This window comes from Belonocnema kinseyi, chromosome 5 (genome assembly GCF_010883055.1).
Source record: "Belonocnema kinseyi isolate 2016_QV_RU_SX_M_011 chromosome 5, B_treatae_v1, whole genome shotgun sequence".
Classification (NCBI taxonomy): domain Eukaryota; kingdom Metazoa; phylum Arthropoda; class Insecta; order Hymenoptera; family Cynipidae; genus Belonocnema; species Belonocnema kinseyi.
The window spans coordinates 57268080-57290287 of NC_046661.1; the positions used below are offsets into that span (position 1 = coordinate 57268080).

A 22208-nucleotide genomic window follows, 5' to 3' on the forward strand; every position below is an offset into this window, starting at 1 on the left:
CATAAAGAGGTTGTGTAGTGAGAGGCAAGGGGACTCACAAAAATCAAGCACCCCATAAAGTGAGAGGCGAGGGGACTCACTAAAATCAAGCACCTCAGAAAGATGAGATAGAAGAAAAAAAGAACGGTGAGAGTATTATAAGTGGCGAGGGGATAGTTGATCGAACAGGTGAGATAGGAAACAGAGAGGGAGGTACTATGAAAAGTATGATGAGGAAATTGGACTTAATCACTCGAATAGCTAACACACATGCTACCCTGACTAACATTATAAATAAGGATAAAATTAAAATTCGAACTGATTCAAAATTACATGATCATAACGGGAAAATCTCAGAACTTATTCATTCAATGACACAGTTCACAACTGCTGCTACTTGCATTATGGAACAGTTTTATAAAGTGCTGAAAAATATTAGTTTAATGGCACAGAAAATATAAAGCTTGTTGGCTAAAACCAGAGTAGAAGAAGTCTAAAAGGAGGATGAGCTAAAAAATTCAGTCTTTGATAAACTTGTAGACACGTATCATATAGAAAAAGATGAAGCTAGGTAAGTACTAGAATCAGATGAGAATTTAATGGATACAACAAACTGATATCTTGATGGGAATCGAGTTAAATCATGATAAAAAGTTATTGGTATCAAAAAGAGTCAATTAATATGAAGAAAGAGATTCGAGATTCAGTAATATAATGCTTAAATGATCATAAAGGCGAGACTTCAAATTCTAGACAAATTGATTAAGGCAATTCTTTAAATAATCAGATTAAAGAAGCAGTAAAATTGGAAATTGTCATAAAGGGAGAGATATACGGCGAGACTATAAGTGAAGTAATTTTTTTAAGTATTATTGATAAATCAGTTGAATACTGTGAGCACATTGAGAAATAATTTGACAATCAAAAATTCAAAATCCGTGATATAATGATAAATCATATTGAACAGCATTACCACTCGAAGGTGATGCAACAAATCTATAATATGAAATATATTATAGGAAAGACAAGCGCGACTATGGAAAAATGTATGCTTTTTATAACGCAGTTGTGATTATGGTACCATGATTCCAAGTAATTGATTTTTTTCAAACGGGGTACAAACGAGAAAAGTATCACGTACGATCAGTTGAAACTCCCTTTTTTGCAAGACGAAACAACAAGAAACCAGGCTAGTGGATTGTCCACGAAAGAATTCAGGGCTAATGCAATGATATAAGTGTTTAGAGTTCACAAATCACAAGACTGCTATGTGTCCAAGTGCGAGAGTAGCGGGTAGATCTGTTAAACGAAATGAATTTTTTCAGAGGTCCATAGTAGACATAATTATTCGTCTAGAGATAGATATAATTTTAATAAGTAATTCTTCTGGAGTAAAAGGGAACTACAATAAACAGAACGGTGGAAACACAGTTGAAAAACAGAATAATAAAGGTGAACACAATTCTGAATATTTATTTAATAATTATGTGTTTGATGTTCAAAATGAATGCGTATACGATATAGCTGAAAATGAAAATCAATGCAGGTTTTTTTCTTAATGTTTACGGACTCAGGTGCAACTGAGCATCCAACTCATTCGAAAATAATTTTTAAAGTTTTAGATGATTGATCGAGCAATAATTAATTAAAGGCGCTAATGGACATGATTCAGCAGACATCAAAAGGAAGGGAGCGGGAAATATAGCAATTAGATTAGGAAATGGAAAGATTTTCGAAATATATCAAGTAATTTGTGTAGAGCCTCTTTCAGATAATTTTTTGTCGTTACGCAGGTTGGCAGAGCTGGCTCTTGGCATCTATTTAGATAATAATAAAATCGATATTTTTTATTCAATAGCAAAACCATTATTCATTTTCGACGTGTATGAGAAACTGTATTGGATAATTGAATTAGAATTAATAAATCTGGATTGAGAGGCGATAATTTATCAACAATTATATATAAGCGCGTTATAGTTAATCTAGCAAAAACAAATGACGAAGTAAGAAAGAAAATAATACGAATTTTTGCCATAAAAGAAACATTACAGGAAAACTTGGATTAAGGAAAGGTAAAAAATGAGTGCAATTATTGCGATAGAGCGAAAATAGAAGGCGAGAGAGAATAGAAGGTGATACGCTATAGAAATTATATGCACAGGTACACAAAGTTAAAGAAATTGCCGATTCTGAGGAAAGAAACCTCAGAATAAACAAAATGAAAGAAAAAGACAAAGTTCCGTATGTACAATCTAATTTTCACACGACCATTTGGGATCGTGAATTTCTAAATTTAGAAGAGTTTCCGATAGTAGGTTTAACAGATAAGAAGTCAGCATCCTCTGGAACTTATATGAAATGTATTAAAAATGATAAAGCATTGCTCTGACACGTAAGATTTGACCATGCATCGATTGCGTATCTTCAAGCTTTGTAACTGATATTTCCTCAAAGTAAACAGTTAAACAAAGCGATATTTAATGAATCTATTTTAGATCGCGAGGTGTGCATGATCTCAAAAATTAATGAATTGCCGTTTAAAACAATGCGAAGACGAGCGACCGAGCAATTGTAAATTATACATTCGAAATTTATTGAATCGTAACGCGGAGGTGTGCTATTTGCGTTCGGATCAGGGTACTCAATTTACAGGTGGCTATATCGGTGATGTTTTGGAGAGATTAATTGCGGAAATAAAATTAGCCTCTCCTGATACGCTTGAACATAATTGGCTTATGATATGGTCATGATATAAATCAAATTAAAAAATTAAAAACAAGGGTATCATACAATTAAACTTAAATTTATAAGTTGAAAGGTGAGATCTGAAGTCAGTTCTCAGTAAATAAAATTTGGGGTATCGAAAGTAGATTTCAATATCTAAAATTCCATAGAGACTTGAAATTGCCAGTTCAAACTGAAACCTCAGCAGAATTTATTTTAACATATAAACTGTCACCCGTTCATACATGTTCCATTAAAATACTTTACTACACAAAATTTCCTTACCCGCAACCACTAACGTAGTTTAAATAAAACGGATCAAGTAGTATCGTCCAGAAGGTTCCTCCAGGAAAAATGCTAAACGCGCCCGTCGGGTTGTGAGCGTCGATCTCTCCATTCGCCCTTACGGTTTGTTTCCGTTGGATGAATTTGGTAAGTCCACAATGGTATAATTACAAATACTCGGACTGAAGTGTTTAACGTATTTGGTTCCTTAATTAGGGCACTGCGAAGTCGACACGAGACGTTGAAGCAAAACTTGAACAACCAAGTGAAATAAAATTTTTTCGGATCATCGAGGGCAAATTCACCAAAAAACCATTTGAAACTAATCGGAAAGTTTGGCTACCGGAAACGTAGCAACACCAAGAGTGTCGTCACGGATAAAAATCTTTTGGAAGACATTCTTGAAAAAGGGAAAAGACAAAGACCAACACCAGGACCTCTCTTTTTCTTTTGCTTCTGAACTAAATACAGTAACCTATATCAGGAGCAATGACATCTTTGAGCGGGATCCCTCATCATAATTTAAAATTTAAGCGAAAGCCGCGTTCGGCAAATATATAGACAGCGCATCAACCTGTAAAAGAAAACTTAAAATTAGCTACGCAGTAGAATCTTAAAACTACTGTAAAGTTAATTTCTATAGTGTTTATGTGGAGTCCTAGAAATAAATTATAACAGAGATGACGAGAATTTAAAGATACAATTAAGATAAGCGATCGTGGAAAAAGTTCTTTGCGCATGAAACAAATCATGTGTATGTAAACGCGTGCAGCAACAAAACAAAACTAAAGTTGCAAATGTGCAACAAGTGTACAAATCAAGTAACCGACCGCTTGGTGAGTACAAGTATAGTTGCAATTGTTGTGCAAATCCCATTCTTATTGTAATCACATTAAATGACGCGATTCCTTATGTGTATAGGGGATGTACCTTCATAACGTTCATTTTTGATCATTTGGGTGTCACAAGATTATAATACTTGTTTACCAATATATGTGAGCACTTTCCTTTTTCATCCGCGGAGTATACCTTCCCATTTAAATTAAATGTGTCATCCACTGATAGCCGCAATTAGCACCCTCGGATGAGGTTAAACGAACACGTCCCCACACAATTAAAATTAAACTGAATCTACCATTCTGGCAGTTAGTTTATACCTCCGCAATCTAAAATTTTATTCAAAGAGATTGCAGTCAGAATTCTAGTAAAATGACAATTAGCAATTAAGACTAATTATTGGGTTATAACATAATGTTTTTATTATTAAATTCTAAATAATAAAAGCAATGATCATATTTAAAATTAAGAGCGCCTTTTTAAACATGCGTCTCCATGTTCCTTGCCTATCGGCTCCCGCGACCCGTTTCTGAATTCCGAATCCGCGTAATTCCGCATCCAGGACTCCATGTATATATAGTTTATATAGTTGAAAAAGTCGACTCACATTACAATTTTGTTAGATTTTACGAAATGTTTTAGATGCGGTTTCGCTCCGTGCTTCTTGAGCGGGTGATTTGTGAATAAAAGACACTGCTTTCTTAAAAATAATAGATTTAAAAATATCCTACGTCATTTTTAGGTAAGTACAAGGAATTTTCATGTGTCGTTTTTGACATTACGTGAAAGTCATTTTTTCATATAAAATTATTAATATATTATTTATAACCCTCAAAGAAACTTCGCGACTTGCAAGCGGTATGTGTCGAATTAGTGACTCTCAAGACGTAGGAGCGATATGCGCGTCAATTAAATACGCAAGTGTCTAGTTCTATGAGGGAAGTGCGTGTAAGGAAATCCACACGCGTGCGACGCACAGTACTCGTTTTTCGCCTTCTGGGATAATTAAGTTTAATGATAAGGGTAATTGTGATCAATAAACAGACAAGTAGAAAGATTGGAGATATCGCATAATTTAAAAAATTTTATGGAATCAAATAATTTTAAACAATATTTTGATTTTATGGAATATTAGAGTATTTTTGGATAATTCTAAAGCTTTCTTTGAATAATGGAATAATTTGGAAATGCCACTGAGATTTTACATACTTATAGAATAAATTAAGATTTTTCTAAAGTTTGTTTTGGAATATCGAAATGATTTGAAATGATAATATAATTTCGTGGAATATTATAGTAATTTTAGGTCAATTTTACAGAAGGATTAAGTTTTATGAAACATTAGTAGAACCCTAGATAATTTTAGAAAAGGCTAAAATTTTATAGAAGATTAGACTGATTCTAGACAATTGGAGAATGTGCTAGAAAATTTATAGAATTTATAGAATTCTGGATATCTTTAGAAGGCGACAAAATTTTGTAATAATTTTAGAGAAGGTTAGAATTTTATAAAATGATGAGAATACTAGAATTTTGCAGGACAATTAGATTCATTCTAGCAAATCTAGAATAACTTTCGAAAATATACAGAGCTCCAGTGCTTTTAGAAAATCTATATTATTTTAAGGACCAGCCTGAGTAATTCTTTAAGTGTAGTGTGCACGCACGACAACTCGTTTTCCTTGTATTCCCATTTCCTATTTGCATAGAAATTCTTAAATTGAAATAATAATACTGAAATGTGTGCATACAGCCAGCCGTTCTACATGTCCTCCAAAATGCTAGGCATGGAGCATGACCTGACGGAATATATTAAATATATGTACATGATTCACAATATGTGTAATGTGTCATACAATATTAAAATGGTCAGTTTTTGCTACATCTATTAATGATAGCGCGTATGCAAAGTTACTCCTTCTCCATTGTCTTCCCATTTGTTGTGTTTGGGGTCTGACCGAGTCTAGTGACTTGACAACATTGTGAATATATATATACAATTGTATATAGTTATAGACATTTTTTTAATTAGATAATGTTCGGTTTTGAAACATGGTTGGTGCAGTGCGTAATGTATGGATACCTGTTCCGCTTGTCTTCCCATTTGTTGTGCGTGGCGTCTGACGCAGAAGGGTACATACATACACTATGCATAATGTATATAAAACATAATCATTATTAAGAACAGAATAGTCAATTCTGAGGTGTATTCGACGCGGTGCACGTGCGCGGCTACTCAATCTCTCTGCTTTTCCATTTGTTGTGTGTTAGAGCGCCGGAAGACTTGCTGTATGTGTTTACAGCTCAACACGCGCGGAAATTACCCAAGTGAAATTCAACACGGGAAATTTTCATGCTTTTACGATGTAACAAGACAAAAATGTAAGTCATTTTATTTTAATTATTATTTGAAGTTTGAAGCGAAATCTGTTTTCTCGGCACGTGGCACGCACTCCAAGGGCATACTTAAGTTAATTTTAAGAAAGTAGAATTAATTTGTTGTGTATTTTTGTTTGTTTTTATGGCCTTGCCTCTTCGAACTTCTCAACGAATTGGGGAACTGGCATCAGAGAAAAGGGATTTGCTCGTCGCTGCCACTCCAAATTAAGAATAGAGATTTTAATTTGAATCTGGCCCCAGCCTTTCCGTTTGCTGTCTCCAATATTCCCGGAACCTGTATGGAAACCTGGGATGCCTCCAGAGCCTGGGATGACTCCGGAATATTTTCTCTAGGCTTTGGGAACGAACTTAGTAGCCAGAAGCTATACTTGCGTCTGCACCATTAATTCCTTTGTGGGAGGAAGTCCTTACATCCCCTAACATGACCATCGATGCTTAAAGCACTGCACTGAGAGCCCAGCCAGCCTACTTCACGACTCCCTCGATGAGGTTGAGAAGCAGGTCTGATTGTCCTTTACTTGTTGTCGTATGTTTTTCCAATTCGGACACTCTCGCTCTAGAGAGGAGGAGAGCTTCCCATTTACCGAAAATGCTACGGGGCTACCCTGCAGATATCTTTTGTTAGTTACAGACTACTCGTTGAGCTGCCCCTGCATCTTCTTTCAAACAGGCACCACGAGCTGAAGGAGCAAGTCGAGATTTAAGCCGACCAATCCCAGGATAGCGCTGAGCAAGCAGCCAATCAGCGCCGTGCCAAAAACGAGACAAAGAGCTCAACGACGGACAAGTTCAGTTCTCTTTCGTTCATCAGCCACGTGCGAAAGAACAGTTGAGACACTTAATGCATTTAATGCGATTTAAAATATTCAATTTGCTACCGTTCATAATTTTGTAGCTTCCATGCTTTTACCCCCGATTCTCCAAGGCTTTGATATTGTTAATATGTATTATTTTTCTCTTGCTTGCTCTTTAAAAATGAAAAAATTGGTGTTGCTAGTTGCTACCGGACTGATTAGTTCTGTCTTTTTGGTAGCTACTTAAGTTAATTTGGGCCCGAAAAATTCGGGGTATTATTTATTTATAATTCCAAAAATTCTAGACAGAAGTCTTAGACTTTCTGTTTAAAGAGGACGACTACATAAGATAAAAATGTTAAAAACAAAATTGTAAACAGTTTTACTTGACATACCGTGTTTTTTCACACTTTTGTAATCATTTTAAAATCTTAAGGAAGACCCAAAGACGAGTCGAAACGTCGATTTATTTAATGTCGATTGAATTAACAATGTATTAAACTTACGACCGAAATAAGTTGTCAATCTCTATAAGGGAGATATATTCACATCTATTATGTATTTGTCGTTTGACCTTTCGGATGTCACGCATCCGAAAACTGTGTTTCTATTTTCTTTATTTTTCCGAGGAAACTTGAACGACCCCCTCCACCATTACTCGTCCGAGGAATAAGGCTAGCCAAGGCCGAAAAATCCGGCCTGTCCCGTTGATTTAATTTTGAGGATTTGGTTGGCGCATGTGCGCCTGGCGCCCAACACACAAATAAAAAAATTATGTATTTTTTTAAGCATTTCGTGGTTTCAGCTCGTCAAGCTGCGCACGTATACTATTAACATATAGTACTGGAACGCTAACTACGGCCGTCCGCAGTAAGACTAGGGAATAGGAAGACTGTACATACCGAGAAAGTCGACCCGTCCTTTTTTAAGAATAGCGATTGCTGATTAGTCAATTGATCCTTTTCTAATGAAACTATATAGAAGTAGAGTAGAACCAATCACCAGCCTTAGAATAGGACAGGTCGATGTCTCGATTGGTCATCTCTTTCTATTCCCTAGTCCACTTCTGATGGCCGTAGCCAGTCGTCCATTACTATATGGCGATGACGTGTATAGTACGCAACGCTCACTATTCTTTTTTAGTGTTATTTTTTCATTCAGGCTTATTTTCATGTATGTGTGCTATGAGTTTCTACCGAGCTCGTACTTCATACTGCAATGCTGATTTCTAGTACGTGAAAAATTTAAATGAAATCATGGATAGGTTTTTCATGAGAGTGAGGCGCAAAAGAGAAGGAACTAAGTAAATCCCGAATAAGTAGATGTAAACGCTAACTGTGTGATTCAAAGCACGCACCGGCAGTCAAGCAAGATTGCCTTGACCTCAAATAAGAATGTAAACAACAATTATATTATTAAAATACCTGCAAAAAGAAGTGTTTCATCTAAATCTGAGAGTACTTACACATACAAAAATCGTAAGTTTATTTTAAAAAATTGGAAAATCTGTGGGTGTCTTGAGGAAATAAATAAATTGTTATGTTATCGAAATTTTTCGAATTTATCTGCGAGTTGTGAGGGCGAAGCCGTTCCTATAACACAAGCCTGCGCGGGTATTATCTAGATCATCACATACGACCTTATGACGCCCTTAATAGGTCGGAGGGATATTATAATGAAGCTGAAACTAACCGACCATACAATGATCCAGGTTGATCCCCAAGCCCTTGATATCCCTACCATAATAGAGGTTATGATACACTACCCACAGGAATTCTAAAAAGACCCGCCTAAGAAAATGTGCCACAAACTACCCACTCCCGATAATTCCTAAGAATGGGACACTGGGTACATGGACCTAGCCGAGGAAAACAACGACTCTACTACGTCAGCAAATACTGAATTAGTAGTATATCAAGTTCTAGATACGACTAATACGGGGAATGAGGCTCCTACCGGAGCCCCAGGGAAGATTTTCTAACTGAGTAAAACCCTACGACATTTCAGAGACATGTTCTCATCAGATAAGCTTATCCACTTCTTTCTCTTAAGGTCGAAACATCATTAAGAGAACCCACCCAAAAGCATTAAGTTGCGGGAATAATAAGTTCTAGTAAGAGCGATTGGTATAGCCCAGTGCTAATGATTAAGAAGCTTGGTGATGATTACAGGGTTTGTCTCGACTTTAGGAAATTTAATGAGGTAGCCAATAAAGATGCATACCCAAAGAGAAATATTAGCGACGTTTCAGCGATTGCTGGATCGACTGACAACACCAGAATTTGAGCTCCATTCATTTGCGTGCATGCATGACATTATTGTAGTAAGTGAAACCTTTTAAGAACATATTCATTGGTTAGAGAAAGTCTTGGATGTGATTATCAATGTCGGAATCAATGTCAATCCCGAGAAAAGCGAATTCGGTTGTAGTCAGGTACATTATCTCGGGATTTTAGTGGATAAAACTGGAATGCACCCTGACTCTGAAAAAACCGGGTCAATAACATCTTATCCGGCTCCTACTACTTTGTGCAAACTTAAACGACTTTTGGGTAAGGTCTCGTGGTATAGGCAATTTATAAAGGATTTTCAAGAATTGAAATCCACGTTAATATTTGCTCCCACGTTGTCCTGACAAGATTTCAGTCTGTCCTTCTGTTTACAAACGGACTTAAATAGTACGAATTTGGGAGCCGTCCTCTCACAAATCCAAGATGACTTGGAACACGTAAAAGCGTTTGCTAGTCGATCTATGCAAGGCATCGAGACAAACTACACCACGACGGAACAAGAATGCTTAGCGGTGGCATTAGCGATCAAATAATTCAGACCACATTTAGAGGGTTATAACTTTGCAGTGATTAAAGATCATACCAGTCTTCGGTGGCTCTATCACTAGAGAGATCCTACTCGGAGATGGGGTAGATGGGCCCTAAATTTGTTACAATATGACTGAGATGAAGCACAGAAAAGGTGATTTTCAACATGTACGAGACGCGTTATCGTGCATATTTGAGCTGGATTCTGAAGTGGTATGTGCCATTGGTGAGACTGAAGATCTTTAGTATACCACAATAAATAAATTGGTATAAGAAAAGCCTTATCAATTTCTGGATTGGAAATTAGGAGGCATTGATTATAATATCAGCCTCGCCACCTTACTGATCCATTATTGCCTGATTTGGAGGCATGGAAGCTGTTATTGCCGTTGGGGCTTCGAGGCCAGACAACGGGTAAAGCACACGATACCACGACGTTTGAGCACCAAGGTGTTGATACAACTTTCCAGCCTCTTTCCTTGCTTTAATATTGGCTCGGAATGTTTAACGACGGTCGGTGGTAGCGGCGGATATGATGGGTCTCTTCCCACCTAGTCACTCTGGTTACCAGCATATCTTGGTTTTCCAAGACATGTTCACTAAATGGATCGAAGTCATCCACTTTCTACAGACCAATGCCGCTAACGTCCAAAAGGCATCAGATATTAGTGCTGTAATCCGTTGAAAAGCAATAACATGCACGTGCCAGGTAGAATTTGTTTTTCGTAACTGAAAAGTGGGATAATAAATTCGCAAATCTTATTAGACTCTATGTGTGTGATTCTTGTCGGAGTTTACACGCTTCAGAAATAAGCAGGTATCAAGACCTGAGCCGGTAAAAAATTTGAAGACAAAATCACGTTCCAGACATGATAATTGATAAAGAAAAGGACATTTCTGAAAATTACGAAAAATGTGATCCCACTTTTAAATGCAGTGAAGTGGAATATGCTTTGCAAATAGAAAATATTAATCAACTATTACGAGAATCCGGGAAGTTGCCGATAAAGAAATAGCGTCTATCTGAATTTTCAAGAAAAGACAAAGAAAAAATTTCCTCAACTATAAATGAAATAAAATTTGATAAAAATATGAACGATCCTGAGAGACAATATATCGAAGACATCCGAGAAATTCCAGCTGAAAAAATAAAAACAAGTGATAAAATTGAGGTTTTAACAACACTTCCACAAGATTGATCTATTAATAAAATACGTGAAGAATTTAAGGAAATAATTAATATGATTAAGTGCAGTATAAATAATTTGTTTATATTGAATTGGAAAATTACAGGTGTTACAAAGAATGTCTTCTCGTGCTAAAAAATTGAGAAAGAATGCTGGCTATGGAGCTAAAGCTGAGCGTGTAGTTTGCAAAAAACTCCCCATTGAAACTGTAGAAACAGTGCGAAATTGTTATTTGTCTGATGAAGTAAGTCGTCGTATTCCAGACTTAGGTGATTACAAATCTGTTATACACACACACACACACCTCAATTTTGAAATACTTGTTTTTTATTTCGAAAATTATCAATAATATCTTAATGGTGGTTACCTAGATATCACTCAGTAAAGAGCTCAAAAACGCCATCTCTCGTAAGAAGCAATGTTAAATATGAAGAAATTAAAAACGTTAATAACTTATTTATAAAGTACCCTAGGTTTCTTAGATTTTAACTGAGTACTTTTGGTGATCATATTTAGATGTCGTGAAAGTTTGGTCGAAATGGTAATGAAAATTCTTTTGGCGACTTGTAGCAAGATTTTTTTAGCTAAAACCCAGGCTAATTCATATATCGAAGCAAAAAAAAAGTCAAGCTAGCAGAATTTGTATTGGGTTTAGATTTGTTTCAAAATCATACTTTTAAAGTGCAAAATGCAATTCAATGGCATCACTGGGTAAATAATCAAGCCACTTTTCACCATTACATAATACATTATAATGGAAATAGAAAAACAAAGCAACAAGTTTCGTCATTATATCTGGAAAGACAACTTACAATGTGAGCTCAGCACATCTTTTCAACAGTAAGTTTATTGATTTTTGAAAGCTATATTTGGGTCCGAAAATGTTAAGAAAATTCACTATTATTCTGATGGAGCTGCATCGCAATATGAGAATAGATATAATTTTATCAATTTATCACATTGAGCGGCACGACTCCGAGACACGCTCGTCAAACAAGTTTACAGCGAGTAGATGACAACCACATTATGACGCCCCAAGACCTTTTTCTTTCGGCTAAAACGTTTTTCAAGAACATCAATTTTCATTTTTATTCATAAGTTGAGCAAGATCAGCATGATATATATCTGCCAAAAAGATTCGAAGAGGCAGTGGCGAAAATGAATACACGGAACTATCATTTCTGTAGTCCCATAAATCAGCAGAAACTTGCCTGTAATTTTTTTCTGACGATCTACTACTTATTATCTGTATTGTAAAGGTCGAAATATTTCAAATGTGCCACTTTTAACTCGATATTTCTATTTTCAATCAATTTATACAGTTTTCGATTCTCCTTTATATCAAAATAACTCCCTAAAAATATTTCTGCAAAATTTTTTTTTTAAGTTATTAACAATCACAGTTTTTGATCATTTCTTTCAACAATGGATTACTCGCGAACGGTTCATTAAAATTCAATAATTGAAATATGAAAATTTTTATTACGAAGTATACTTTACGCTAAAAAATAGTTCGGTAGTAAAAAACATTTTTTTATTGTTCAAACAATCGTTTGTTTTTAACAATTCAAAATTAATTAAATTTCTCCGCGTGTGAAAGAATTCTTCCACGTTCCAGTAGATTCTACAATCTCTTCCGAAAATTTTGGTGAAAAAAATGTTTGTACTTTGCAGTAGTTCAAAAGTTATTGATTTTTTGAGACTGCGCTCCGACTTCCAGCGCTGGTCGAGCACGTTCGGACGCGCGCGTGTATCATATTAAGTACATTTTAATAATCAAGTGGTTCTACTTTCTACCGGATGTAGTTAATTTTTTAATGAAAAAGTTGAATTTTCAACCAAGAAGATTAATTATCAACAAAATAGATCCATTATCAACTAAAAAAATCGATTTTCAACCAAAATTTGAATGGTAAAGTTTTCAGTTAAAAATATTAATTTAAGTAAATAATAATATCAAAATAGTTCACTTTTCCACAAAATAGATGAATTTTTATGAAAAAAATGAAGCTACATTAAAAACAATGAGATTTTTAATTTAAATACCAACTACTAAATTTTTTTATTAATAATTCATCTTTTCTTGTTTAAAATTCAACTACTCGGTTGAAGGTTTGAATCGATTTGTTAAAAAAATACTTTTTGCAGAAAATTAATCTTCTTGGTTGAAAATTTCCCTATACTTTGTTGAAGATTAAACTATCGCGTCCGAACGTGCTCGACCAGCACTGGAGGTCGGAGCGTTGTCACAAAAAAACCAATAACTTTTGGACTACTGCAAAATACAAAGTTTTCATTTTACCAAAATTTTCGGAAGAGACTGTATTATTTAAACAATACAAAAATGTTTTTTTCTACAGAACAATTTTTTCGCGTAAAGTATGCTTCGTAACAAAAATTTTCATAATGCAATCATTCAATTTCGATGAACCGTTTTGCGAGTAATTCATTTTTGAAAAAAAATGATAAAGAACTTTGCTTGTTAATAAGTTAAAAAAAATTAATTTGTTGCTAAAATATTTTAGGGCAGCTATTTTGATATAAAAAAGAATCGAAAACTGTATAAATTTATTAAAAATAGAACTATCGATTATCGGTTTAAAAGTGGCACACTTGAGATATTTTGACCCTATAGTAATTGTATGTGTGGTCTTGTGTTCGGACAGCACATGCAATTGCTTGCTCCAGCCTAGGTATGCTTGCTTTTCGGTACACCAGACTTGGGGCAAAGCTCGAGGCATGAAAATTGAACCTACATTGATTTTATAGATAAGAGTACGATCGACGCGAAGAGCGGAATGCAATAACGGAATAGATCGGAAAACAAAGGGAACAGGGCCCTTGAGTGATTATACCTCTAGCGAACCGTAGTCAAAATAATTCTGAGAACCTGACCGAAGAAGAGAAGGAAAGTTTGCTAGGAGATGACACTAGAGCGAATGAACACAAAGGGAATGGGGAAGAAGTTAGACGAGGAAACGAGATGACTCAAGATGTGTCTACTCAGTCCAGACTAAAGGAGGTAAATCTTTGCCTTCTGTTACAGCCGTACAAAGGATCAATTATAAGTATAATATAAGGATTTCAAAACCGAAAATAAAAAAAACTTCCTAATTTCGATATAAATGCTGAAAGGTGTAGATTAGAAAATTTAAAAACAATATTCTCCAATATTACAGGTGAAAAATCTAAACCTGTTGAAACAGAGAGTGTAAATGATGCTTTCCAGGGCCAGATTTACCAAAAATGCCGTCCTGTGCACTCCGACTAAAAATGCCGCCCTTTAAGGCCACGTGATGAGTGTAAGAGCTGATCAAGTCAGCCCTAAAATCAATATTTTTTCACCCATATTGAAGAATAAAAGTTTAAATGACGAGGGCATTTTTTTCGGGAAATTTTAATAAATATTAAAGTATCGTTTGTGGCCTTACAAAGAGTTGGAGGAAGAAAAAAGTTTATTTATGCAAATAATGATTATCGGCGGACGCATTTAGGTTTTACAGCAGAAGTTTGACTTAGAAGTTTGACTTTGAACTTTCTCTGACGGTAATCATGCAATCTGTTTTACCCACATACACCTAGAAGTTCGAAGTTGTCTACTCGCTGCGCTAGTGCTGCTTTGGCATAGCTGATGCCAGACTGATACGTATGTCAGACCGAATATGTTTATTTGCATTTCAAGTGCAAACATTAGTTTTTGCATTATTGGAGCATAATGTTCGTGAGCGATTTTTGTTGTTTTGTCCCACTTTGATAAATATAAACCTCATAACTAGCCCATTGACACCATTGCAAATTGCTTGCAGGGTTTGGCGACAGCATGGTCGGTATTTCTCTAAAATAGAAATTTAAAAAAAAAAACTTTTTTCACTATTCTCATTATTTAAGACGAGTGAGTTCCGTGTGAACGTAAGTTGAGAAAGAAAACTTCCACTGGTATTTCCTTCAAAAAAAATTTGTTCTCAAAATTTCCACCGGAACAAAGCAGAGACATGGACTTTATTACCTCCTCTTTCATTTCCCAAACTTTCAGAGCGATACCTCATTTCGTTTAGACGTAAATTGGGAAAGAAAAATGGAAGACCAGGTTTGGTCACGTGACCCTCTCGCCACAATGCCTTAATGTTGAATCTATATGAAATGTTTTTAAAAATCTTCGTTTCGTGTGATATATAATTCATAGCTAAAATAAATTTAAAACACGTGGTCCAAATGTGTCAATTGTTTAATTACGAGAGGATAATTACATAAGGTAAATGTTTATTCGTGAATAAAATTGAAAGATGATGAACAGGATAATTGTTTAAGCAAGGTGAAACGTAGTTAATCCTTTTGTATCATCTCATTATAAACAAAATCTTGCATACTTAAATGACGAACAAAATCATTTGACATAAAACTTTAAATCTGTATTTAAAAATGTTAATGAATGATTAAGATAATTGCTGACAAATAGTGAGTATCGATACATCGCTTTAAATACAAACACGTCTGGCTTTTTTTCCGTGAACTGATTTATTAATTCTTCACAATCCAAACGTTCAAGTAGATCCGACTCAATACACAGAAATGCTTGGCTGTTTTTGCCGATTTCTACTCATAGTTGAACGTAAGTAGCTTTTGATTTTTTTCAAACATGAAAATTATCGTTCCGCACTACAATTCGTCGCAGCTAGTGTAATAAATATTCGAAACGCAATCGCTACGTTTGGGAATTCAGTGTTCAATTCGTTTGTCCGTAAGAGTTTTAAACTGTCGGATGGTGAATTACGTTGAAAATTTTTCTGAGAGCAATATGCGTGAAAGTCCACTAATTTGAAATCCAATGAAGACTCGAGGTCTGAGTGATAAATTTTTCTCAAATGTTCCGACCTTATCCGAATTTCATTGGAATCGAGATTTCCGAATTCAGTGATAACCGAAAATTTTTCGTGGATCCTTTCATATGGTTGGCATCTTTTCCGCAATTCAGATTCGAGGTTGTCAAGAATGGCGTTGAAAGTGTTCACTCGAAAATTATCTCTACCCGACAATTCAGCTTCTCCATCTCGTGATTCATCAGCCTGTAACTTTGGTCTTCTTCTTCTGGATACAGTTGTCTGATATTCCTGACTTTCTGATATTTCTAATGCTTCATTATGGTAAACTTCAAATTCCATTCGTGTAGCAGCGACCACTTTGATCTGTCCATGATAGTCATCAATCACGTCTGCTATGTTGATTTCAACTTTCTGCAATCTTTGGGTAACAGCATTGAATCTCAAAAGTAAAAAATGCCAAAAAATCTGCATGAATATTGTTCGAGTGGCTCGAGTTGAATTCGAAGACTTCTCACTTCTTGCCTTGTGATCGCATTCTCAATGATAACTTCTTCAATGATGATTAAAGTTTCAATGATTTCGTCATAGTGTTTATGAAGTACCTCAACTGCTTCCTGACTAGCTGACCACCTTGTGACAGACAAAGATTTCAAAGCAATTTTTGTTCCAGCATGAATTTGTAGAATTTCCCAGTGGTGTGTAGATGCAGTAAAAAAATTGTACAATGCTTGGACTGTATTGAAAAATAGAGCTGCTCCAGGAGTACTTTCTACTGCGTGGACCTCAATCAAATTCACTAAATGAATGACCTGCACAAGGAGGGTGTTCTGCTAGAGCATTGATTTCTTTGATTCTTGCCTGTATACCTGTATAAATTCCTGATACATTGTTCGCGTTATCGTATGACTGACTACGACAATCTGCGATATCAAGATCCAGATACTCGATAACAGATATTACAGTAAAATACAAATCTTCAGCTTTGTGTCCACTATTATAGCAAAATACTTCGGATATTTGACCTCTTCAACTATGATGGATGATAGTTTATCCGCCAAAAGTTGTACGAATTCTTCGTAGATGGTTTTTGATAAGTAGCTCGTACTGCCAGATCCTTTGTTGCCGAATTTTTTGATATGTTCTTCCAACAATGGATCAAATAATGCAAGGAATTCTATAGGCACGTGAGTATAGTGCTTTTGTAGCATCTATTAAACGGCAAATGATGAGTTTGAAAGAAAGAGAGACGTGTTTGCTCAACAAACAGCAACTATAGAAAATATATGTGCTGAATTCAAGAAGAATATGGCGGATATGAGAGCAGAGCATCAAAAGGCAATGAGTTATTATGATGAAGGTGAGAATGAGTATCGAGATGAGGATGAGATGCGTGAACAAAACAATGAAAGTATACGTCATGATGAAAGCAATTAGCTAAATGATTAAGTTTCAAGTATGATAAAAAGAGTTATAAAAACTAGGAATATGCGAGAAGACACGTGTGAAATAGATTCTGACAGTGTAGCAAGAAAAAGGAAGGAAATGCTTAAATTAGAGATTATAAGCAAAGATCAGGAGATGAGACGCGATTATAAATTAACATAAAATACAACGTTTGAACATTTTTATGAGTACTTTACCTCTGTTATTAAGGAATAGAAATTTACTGTATGTAATTGATCCTGAAATTGGTCTCAATAAAAACTTAGGTCCGGCTATTATTGAAAAACATAAATGAAAAGTTAGAGATATTTTCATCAACCATCTCGATCAAAATTACAATTCTAGAGTCATTCAAATAATAGACCTGGAAGAGATTTTGTACAGGATTATAGAATTAAAAAAAAATTAAAACAACATCACATCAACATCAATAAGGAAGCAAGAGTATCATTTACAATAGTATTCTTATAAAGAGAAGGTTTCAGATTTTTGTGATAAGTTTGAAGATATTGGTAGAAATTAAGAAAATTTATCAGGTGTCAGAAAGTGAGAAGAGATATGCCTTCTTGAATCCCATTATGACGAGAGTTCCCGAGATGCAGTCTGTTGAGTTCACGACCAAGAATTCACTGAAACTAGGGCTGTTATGCAAACTCAGAGACGGAATTCTAAAGAGAGGTGTTACGGATGCAATGACGATTGAAAAGGAAGAACTATGATGAGAGAGATGGATTCACGAGATGTAGGTATGCGAAAAGACTTAGAAATAGCGGGAAAGGCGGTTATAAAAATGTAAGGGGAAACTAAATGAAGTCAAAATAATCCAAAAGAATAGGAAGAATATGCGAATTTGACTGAGGTTAAGAAGGATAAAGGTGAAATCTATCCAAAAGTCTCCAATACTTCTTTAATCCCTTTGTGGGTAAAATTATACGTTTTTTAAAAACTAAACATCATAATTTTTTAGATCACAGAACGACCAAAAAACTGATATTTTTGATCTAATTGCAAATGAATCTTTCATTACTGGGGTTTATAATGAACCATATTGGATAATTGGGTGCAAGATAAATAAAAACAAAAATAGAGATGAGAATGATTCTAACATAGTTAGAAGAATTTTAGCCAATTTTGCCAGAGTTAAGAATAATACTATTGATGAGATGAGATATAAAACGAGAAGCGTAAGGGCAAGAGAATTAGCAGAAGAAGTTGACATTTCAGAATTTCATATTAAAAATCGACATAAGATTAAAAATAATGATATTATTCAGGATGAGATTGAATTAAATAAATGGAAAATAGATGAAAATAATTTAAGTATAGTGGAGAGAGATTAGTGTGTTGAAGATAAAATCAAAAGTGAAAAGAAATTAATTTATGCACATTCAAATTTTGATACATCAATTTCGTTTAGGAAGTTGCTTTATTTAGAATTGCTTTGGAATGTAAGATTAGGTCGTGCTTCGATTACCTATCTTAAAGCTCTACAAAAGAAATTCTCAGAAAACACAGAATTAAAAGACGCGATTTTTTATGACACAATTTCGGATTATAAGGTGTTAAAATAATACATTCCGGACTGATAGGTCCTATCAGTCCATTATCTTATCTTAAACATTACAAATATATTTCTGTATTTGTTGATGATTACTCGAGGTTAGCAATAGCATACCCAAGGAAGCCAAAAAGCGAAACAGGTAAATGTTTTGAGTCATTTGTGAGACGTGAAAGGAATTTTGTGGTAGAGATGCGAAATTATGTTACCTACGTACAAAGCAAGGTACATAATATACAAGTGGCTACACTAGTGAAGTATTAAAGAAGTTAGATGCAGAGCAGAGACTTGCAAACCTAGATAAACCTGAACATAATGGTACCGTGGAGCGTTGTAATCAGGTTGTACAAAAAAAAGTAACATTGTATATGTATGATGCGAAGCTACCAGAAAATATGTGAGATTTAGCTTTAAGGGCTGCTTTGTACGGCTACAACAGAACACCATACAAGTCTAATGATATGATTACGTAAATGGAAAGGTTTGCTCCGAATCATAATTATGACATAAATCAGCTTAAACAATTTGGATGTGTGGCGTATATCAAAGTCCAGAGAAGTACAGATACGATATTTAATGAAAAATCTGTGTATGGAGATAAGTACGAAAAAGACGGCACAAAAGATTGGCCGATTGAGAAAAATGAACTTATTCAAGAGAAGTGGTTTGTCGAATGTTATGAATTGCACGGAGAAGAAAATATTTTTGAAACCGGAGGGAGAAGAGAAAAAAAGGACGACCGAAAAAGCAGGTTATGGTTTCAACTGGGACGCTGAGCAATGTAAATAAAGTCAATGATAGTAGTTTCTCTGAAATTATTAGAGAAGAAAAAGATAAAATCAGTATAATAAAGGAGATGAGTTTGTCTGATGAGGTTGAAAGGGAAAGAAGTGATACTGAAGATAAGATCTATCATGCAATGATTACAAAAATCAATCAAAATGCTTTCTCATACAGAGAAGCAATGCAAACTAAAGAGAGTGAACTTTGGCAGAGCAGTAAGCGAATAGCAGTAAGCGAATGTATAAAAACGAGGTGTGGTCATTGGTAGATCGACCTGCCATGATGAAAGATGGTAAAAGAGAAAATATTAAATACTCTAGATGGATTTTCAAAAGGAAAATTGAAAGTGATGGTAAAATAAAATATAAAGCTCGGCTAGTGATAAAAGGTTTTAAAGACAAAACCAATTATGATTTAAATTAAACTTACGCTCCACTATCTCGATTATCCCTGATAAGATCTGTTTTTTGCCATTGTAAATAAATACAATCTAGAAATGTGTCAATTTGACGTAAAACGACATTTTTGAATGGGTCAATACATTAAGAAATTCATACGGAAATTCCAGAAGGCGCATGGGAAAGTGCTCATTTCTTTTTTCTAAGTTAAAGATACGTGACGTGCGCCGAAGAAAGGGGGCTTACTCTGAAAAGTGAGATTTTTCAGGGCGAGCGGTTGAAGTCGAAGCGATAGAGGCGACTTTTAGGAGATAGGGAAGCTTCACGAAATCTTCCCTTTCCACTTACAACTACATTCTTATGGAAACAGATAGGTGATAGACGCGGCACACGGACGGGGTATGGATTAGATGCGTAGATGGGGTGGTGAGTGGTGGGAGGTGTTTCACGGAATGTCGAGCTCTCGAGTCAAAGCCCGATTTCTCGGGTACGGAACAACTCGAGAGTGAGAGAGATGGTGAGAGAGAGGAGGGGGAGAGGGAGAGAATTTAATTAAAAAATTTACATTAATTCTCAATAAGTGTTTTTGTCGTATGAAGCTGTGGGGCGATAATGAAGCAGCAGAAGCAAGTGCTAAGATAGGCGGTGGTAACAAGTTTAGGCATATGACTGTGGTGCGAGAAAATTATGTAAAGGAGTGTTGAAAAGAAAATTAGTGATGATAGGATGGATTCCCTCCAAAGATTACATCGCTGATATATTCACTAAACCTCTTCCATCTGACATGCATCAATATTTTGTAGAAAATATATTGAACATTGTTCGGATGTAAATTGTAAATATCATTAAACTAATTTTTGTTGTTATGTTACAGCCAATTAATCAGAAGGCTGCGTTATTGGAAATGCATTATTGGAGATGAGTTAACATAAATGACTGAGACTATTTTTGAGCGGAGAGATGATTATTAGGTTAACATAACAGAAGATTTTTGGATTAAGATGTAAGATCGGACTCATATTGATTGCGAATAGTTGTGTTTCATTTCACAAAATCATGATAAGTGCGAATTCATTGTTAGTATTTAAAGGTTTGAAATAATAAGAAATTTATGTTTGAATAGCGTTTGCATCAAGATGAATGTTGTGTTTGTAAATGTTGCAATAGAGCGTTTGAAAATATGCCTACATATAAAATGAATAAAACTAATATTTGATAGTGTCTGTAAAGCAAATTAGTCGGGAGGGAGTGTGAGAAATTACGCCTAATAGCTTAGGACTACGTGTAAGTGTGTGAGACTGGCTGCGATACACACTGTATGACCTCTCTGTTATTGGCAGTATAATTTGAGTCTTCGACGAGAACAGGCGCGTTTCAAATATATAATCATTATCTTTCAAGTCTCTTTGTTTAATTTAAAAGCATCCAAATTCTATCACTTTAAGAGGCATAGAATTATTCAGAGTTTTAATCAGGGGCGGTCAACGCTATGAGAAGTACACACCCGCGTATTATTATGATTATATTTAGTTCGCAGGAAAACTGTATGCGCGCTGCTATTGACAGCATACGCACGTCGTCAGTAACGGTCGCAGCGAGAAAACAAAAAATGCTTGAAAACTGTCATGTGCGACTGACAACCTGATAAACGGTAGAAAACTTATGTTTGCAAATTTTCATTTACGTATTGCCATACGAAAGAATTCGTGCAAGATTTTGGAAATATAATTCAAAAGATCTTAAAAAATATTGCTTATCTGTCTTTTGTCACATATTCTTCAAAATTTGCTTTAAATCTTTCATTTTCCTTAAATTATAATAAAATGAAACACATGAAAAGAACTATATGGGGCATTATTCCTCAACTGCCCCAACTCAAAAAGTCATGTTTTTCGATTGTCTCTAAATTCTGGGAATATGTTCGCCTACCCAACAGTAGTTAATCCACAAACTTATAGACCAGGATTACCAACCCTCCCCAAGTGAAAGGGGGTTGAATTTTCAACCCCAATGCCTGCAGGGGTAGTGTCAAACGCCTGTAACTTCCTTTCTAATTACGCGATTAAAAATTTTTATAATGGTTTTGGAAAGTGCTTTTTACACGCTTTCATCCTATTTTATTATTTATAACAAAAAAATTGTTTAAACAATTTTTTCAATAAATCAATTGTTTATTCAACT

At 35.1% G+C, this 22208-nt stretch overlaps 2 protein-coding genes across 3 annotated transcripts in view; both read right to left on the reverse strand.

Moving 5' to 3' along the window:
• LOC117173146 overlaps window positions 1-22208 on the reverse strand; it is a 48313-nt gene that overhangs the window by 1602 nt on the left and 24503 nt on the right. Inside the window, exon 9 of one of the 2 annotated variants that reach the window (XR_004467118.1) lies at window positions 2892-3562. The exons of the other annotated variant lie outside the window; for it this stretch is intronic. The gene's annotated coding sequence lies outside the window, so the exon portion shown is untranslated. Of the gene's footprint in view, window positions 1-2891; window positions 3563-22208 lie in introns of those variants that run through there. 2 annotated transcript variants of the gene reach the window in all.
• On the reverse strand, window positions 15669-17053 carry LOC117173668. The gene is made up of 4 exons (XM_033362309.1): window positions 16868-17053; window positions 16712-16765; window positions 16361-16654; window positions 15669-16256 (listed from the first exon to the last, which is right to left on the reverse strand). Exons 1-4 carry the CDS (start codon window positions 17051-17053, stop codon window positions 15669-15671), a joined length of 1122 nt encoding a protein of 373 aa, XP_033218200.1.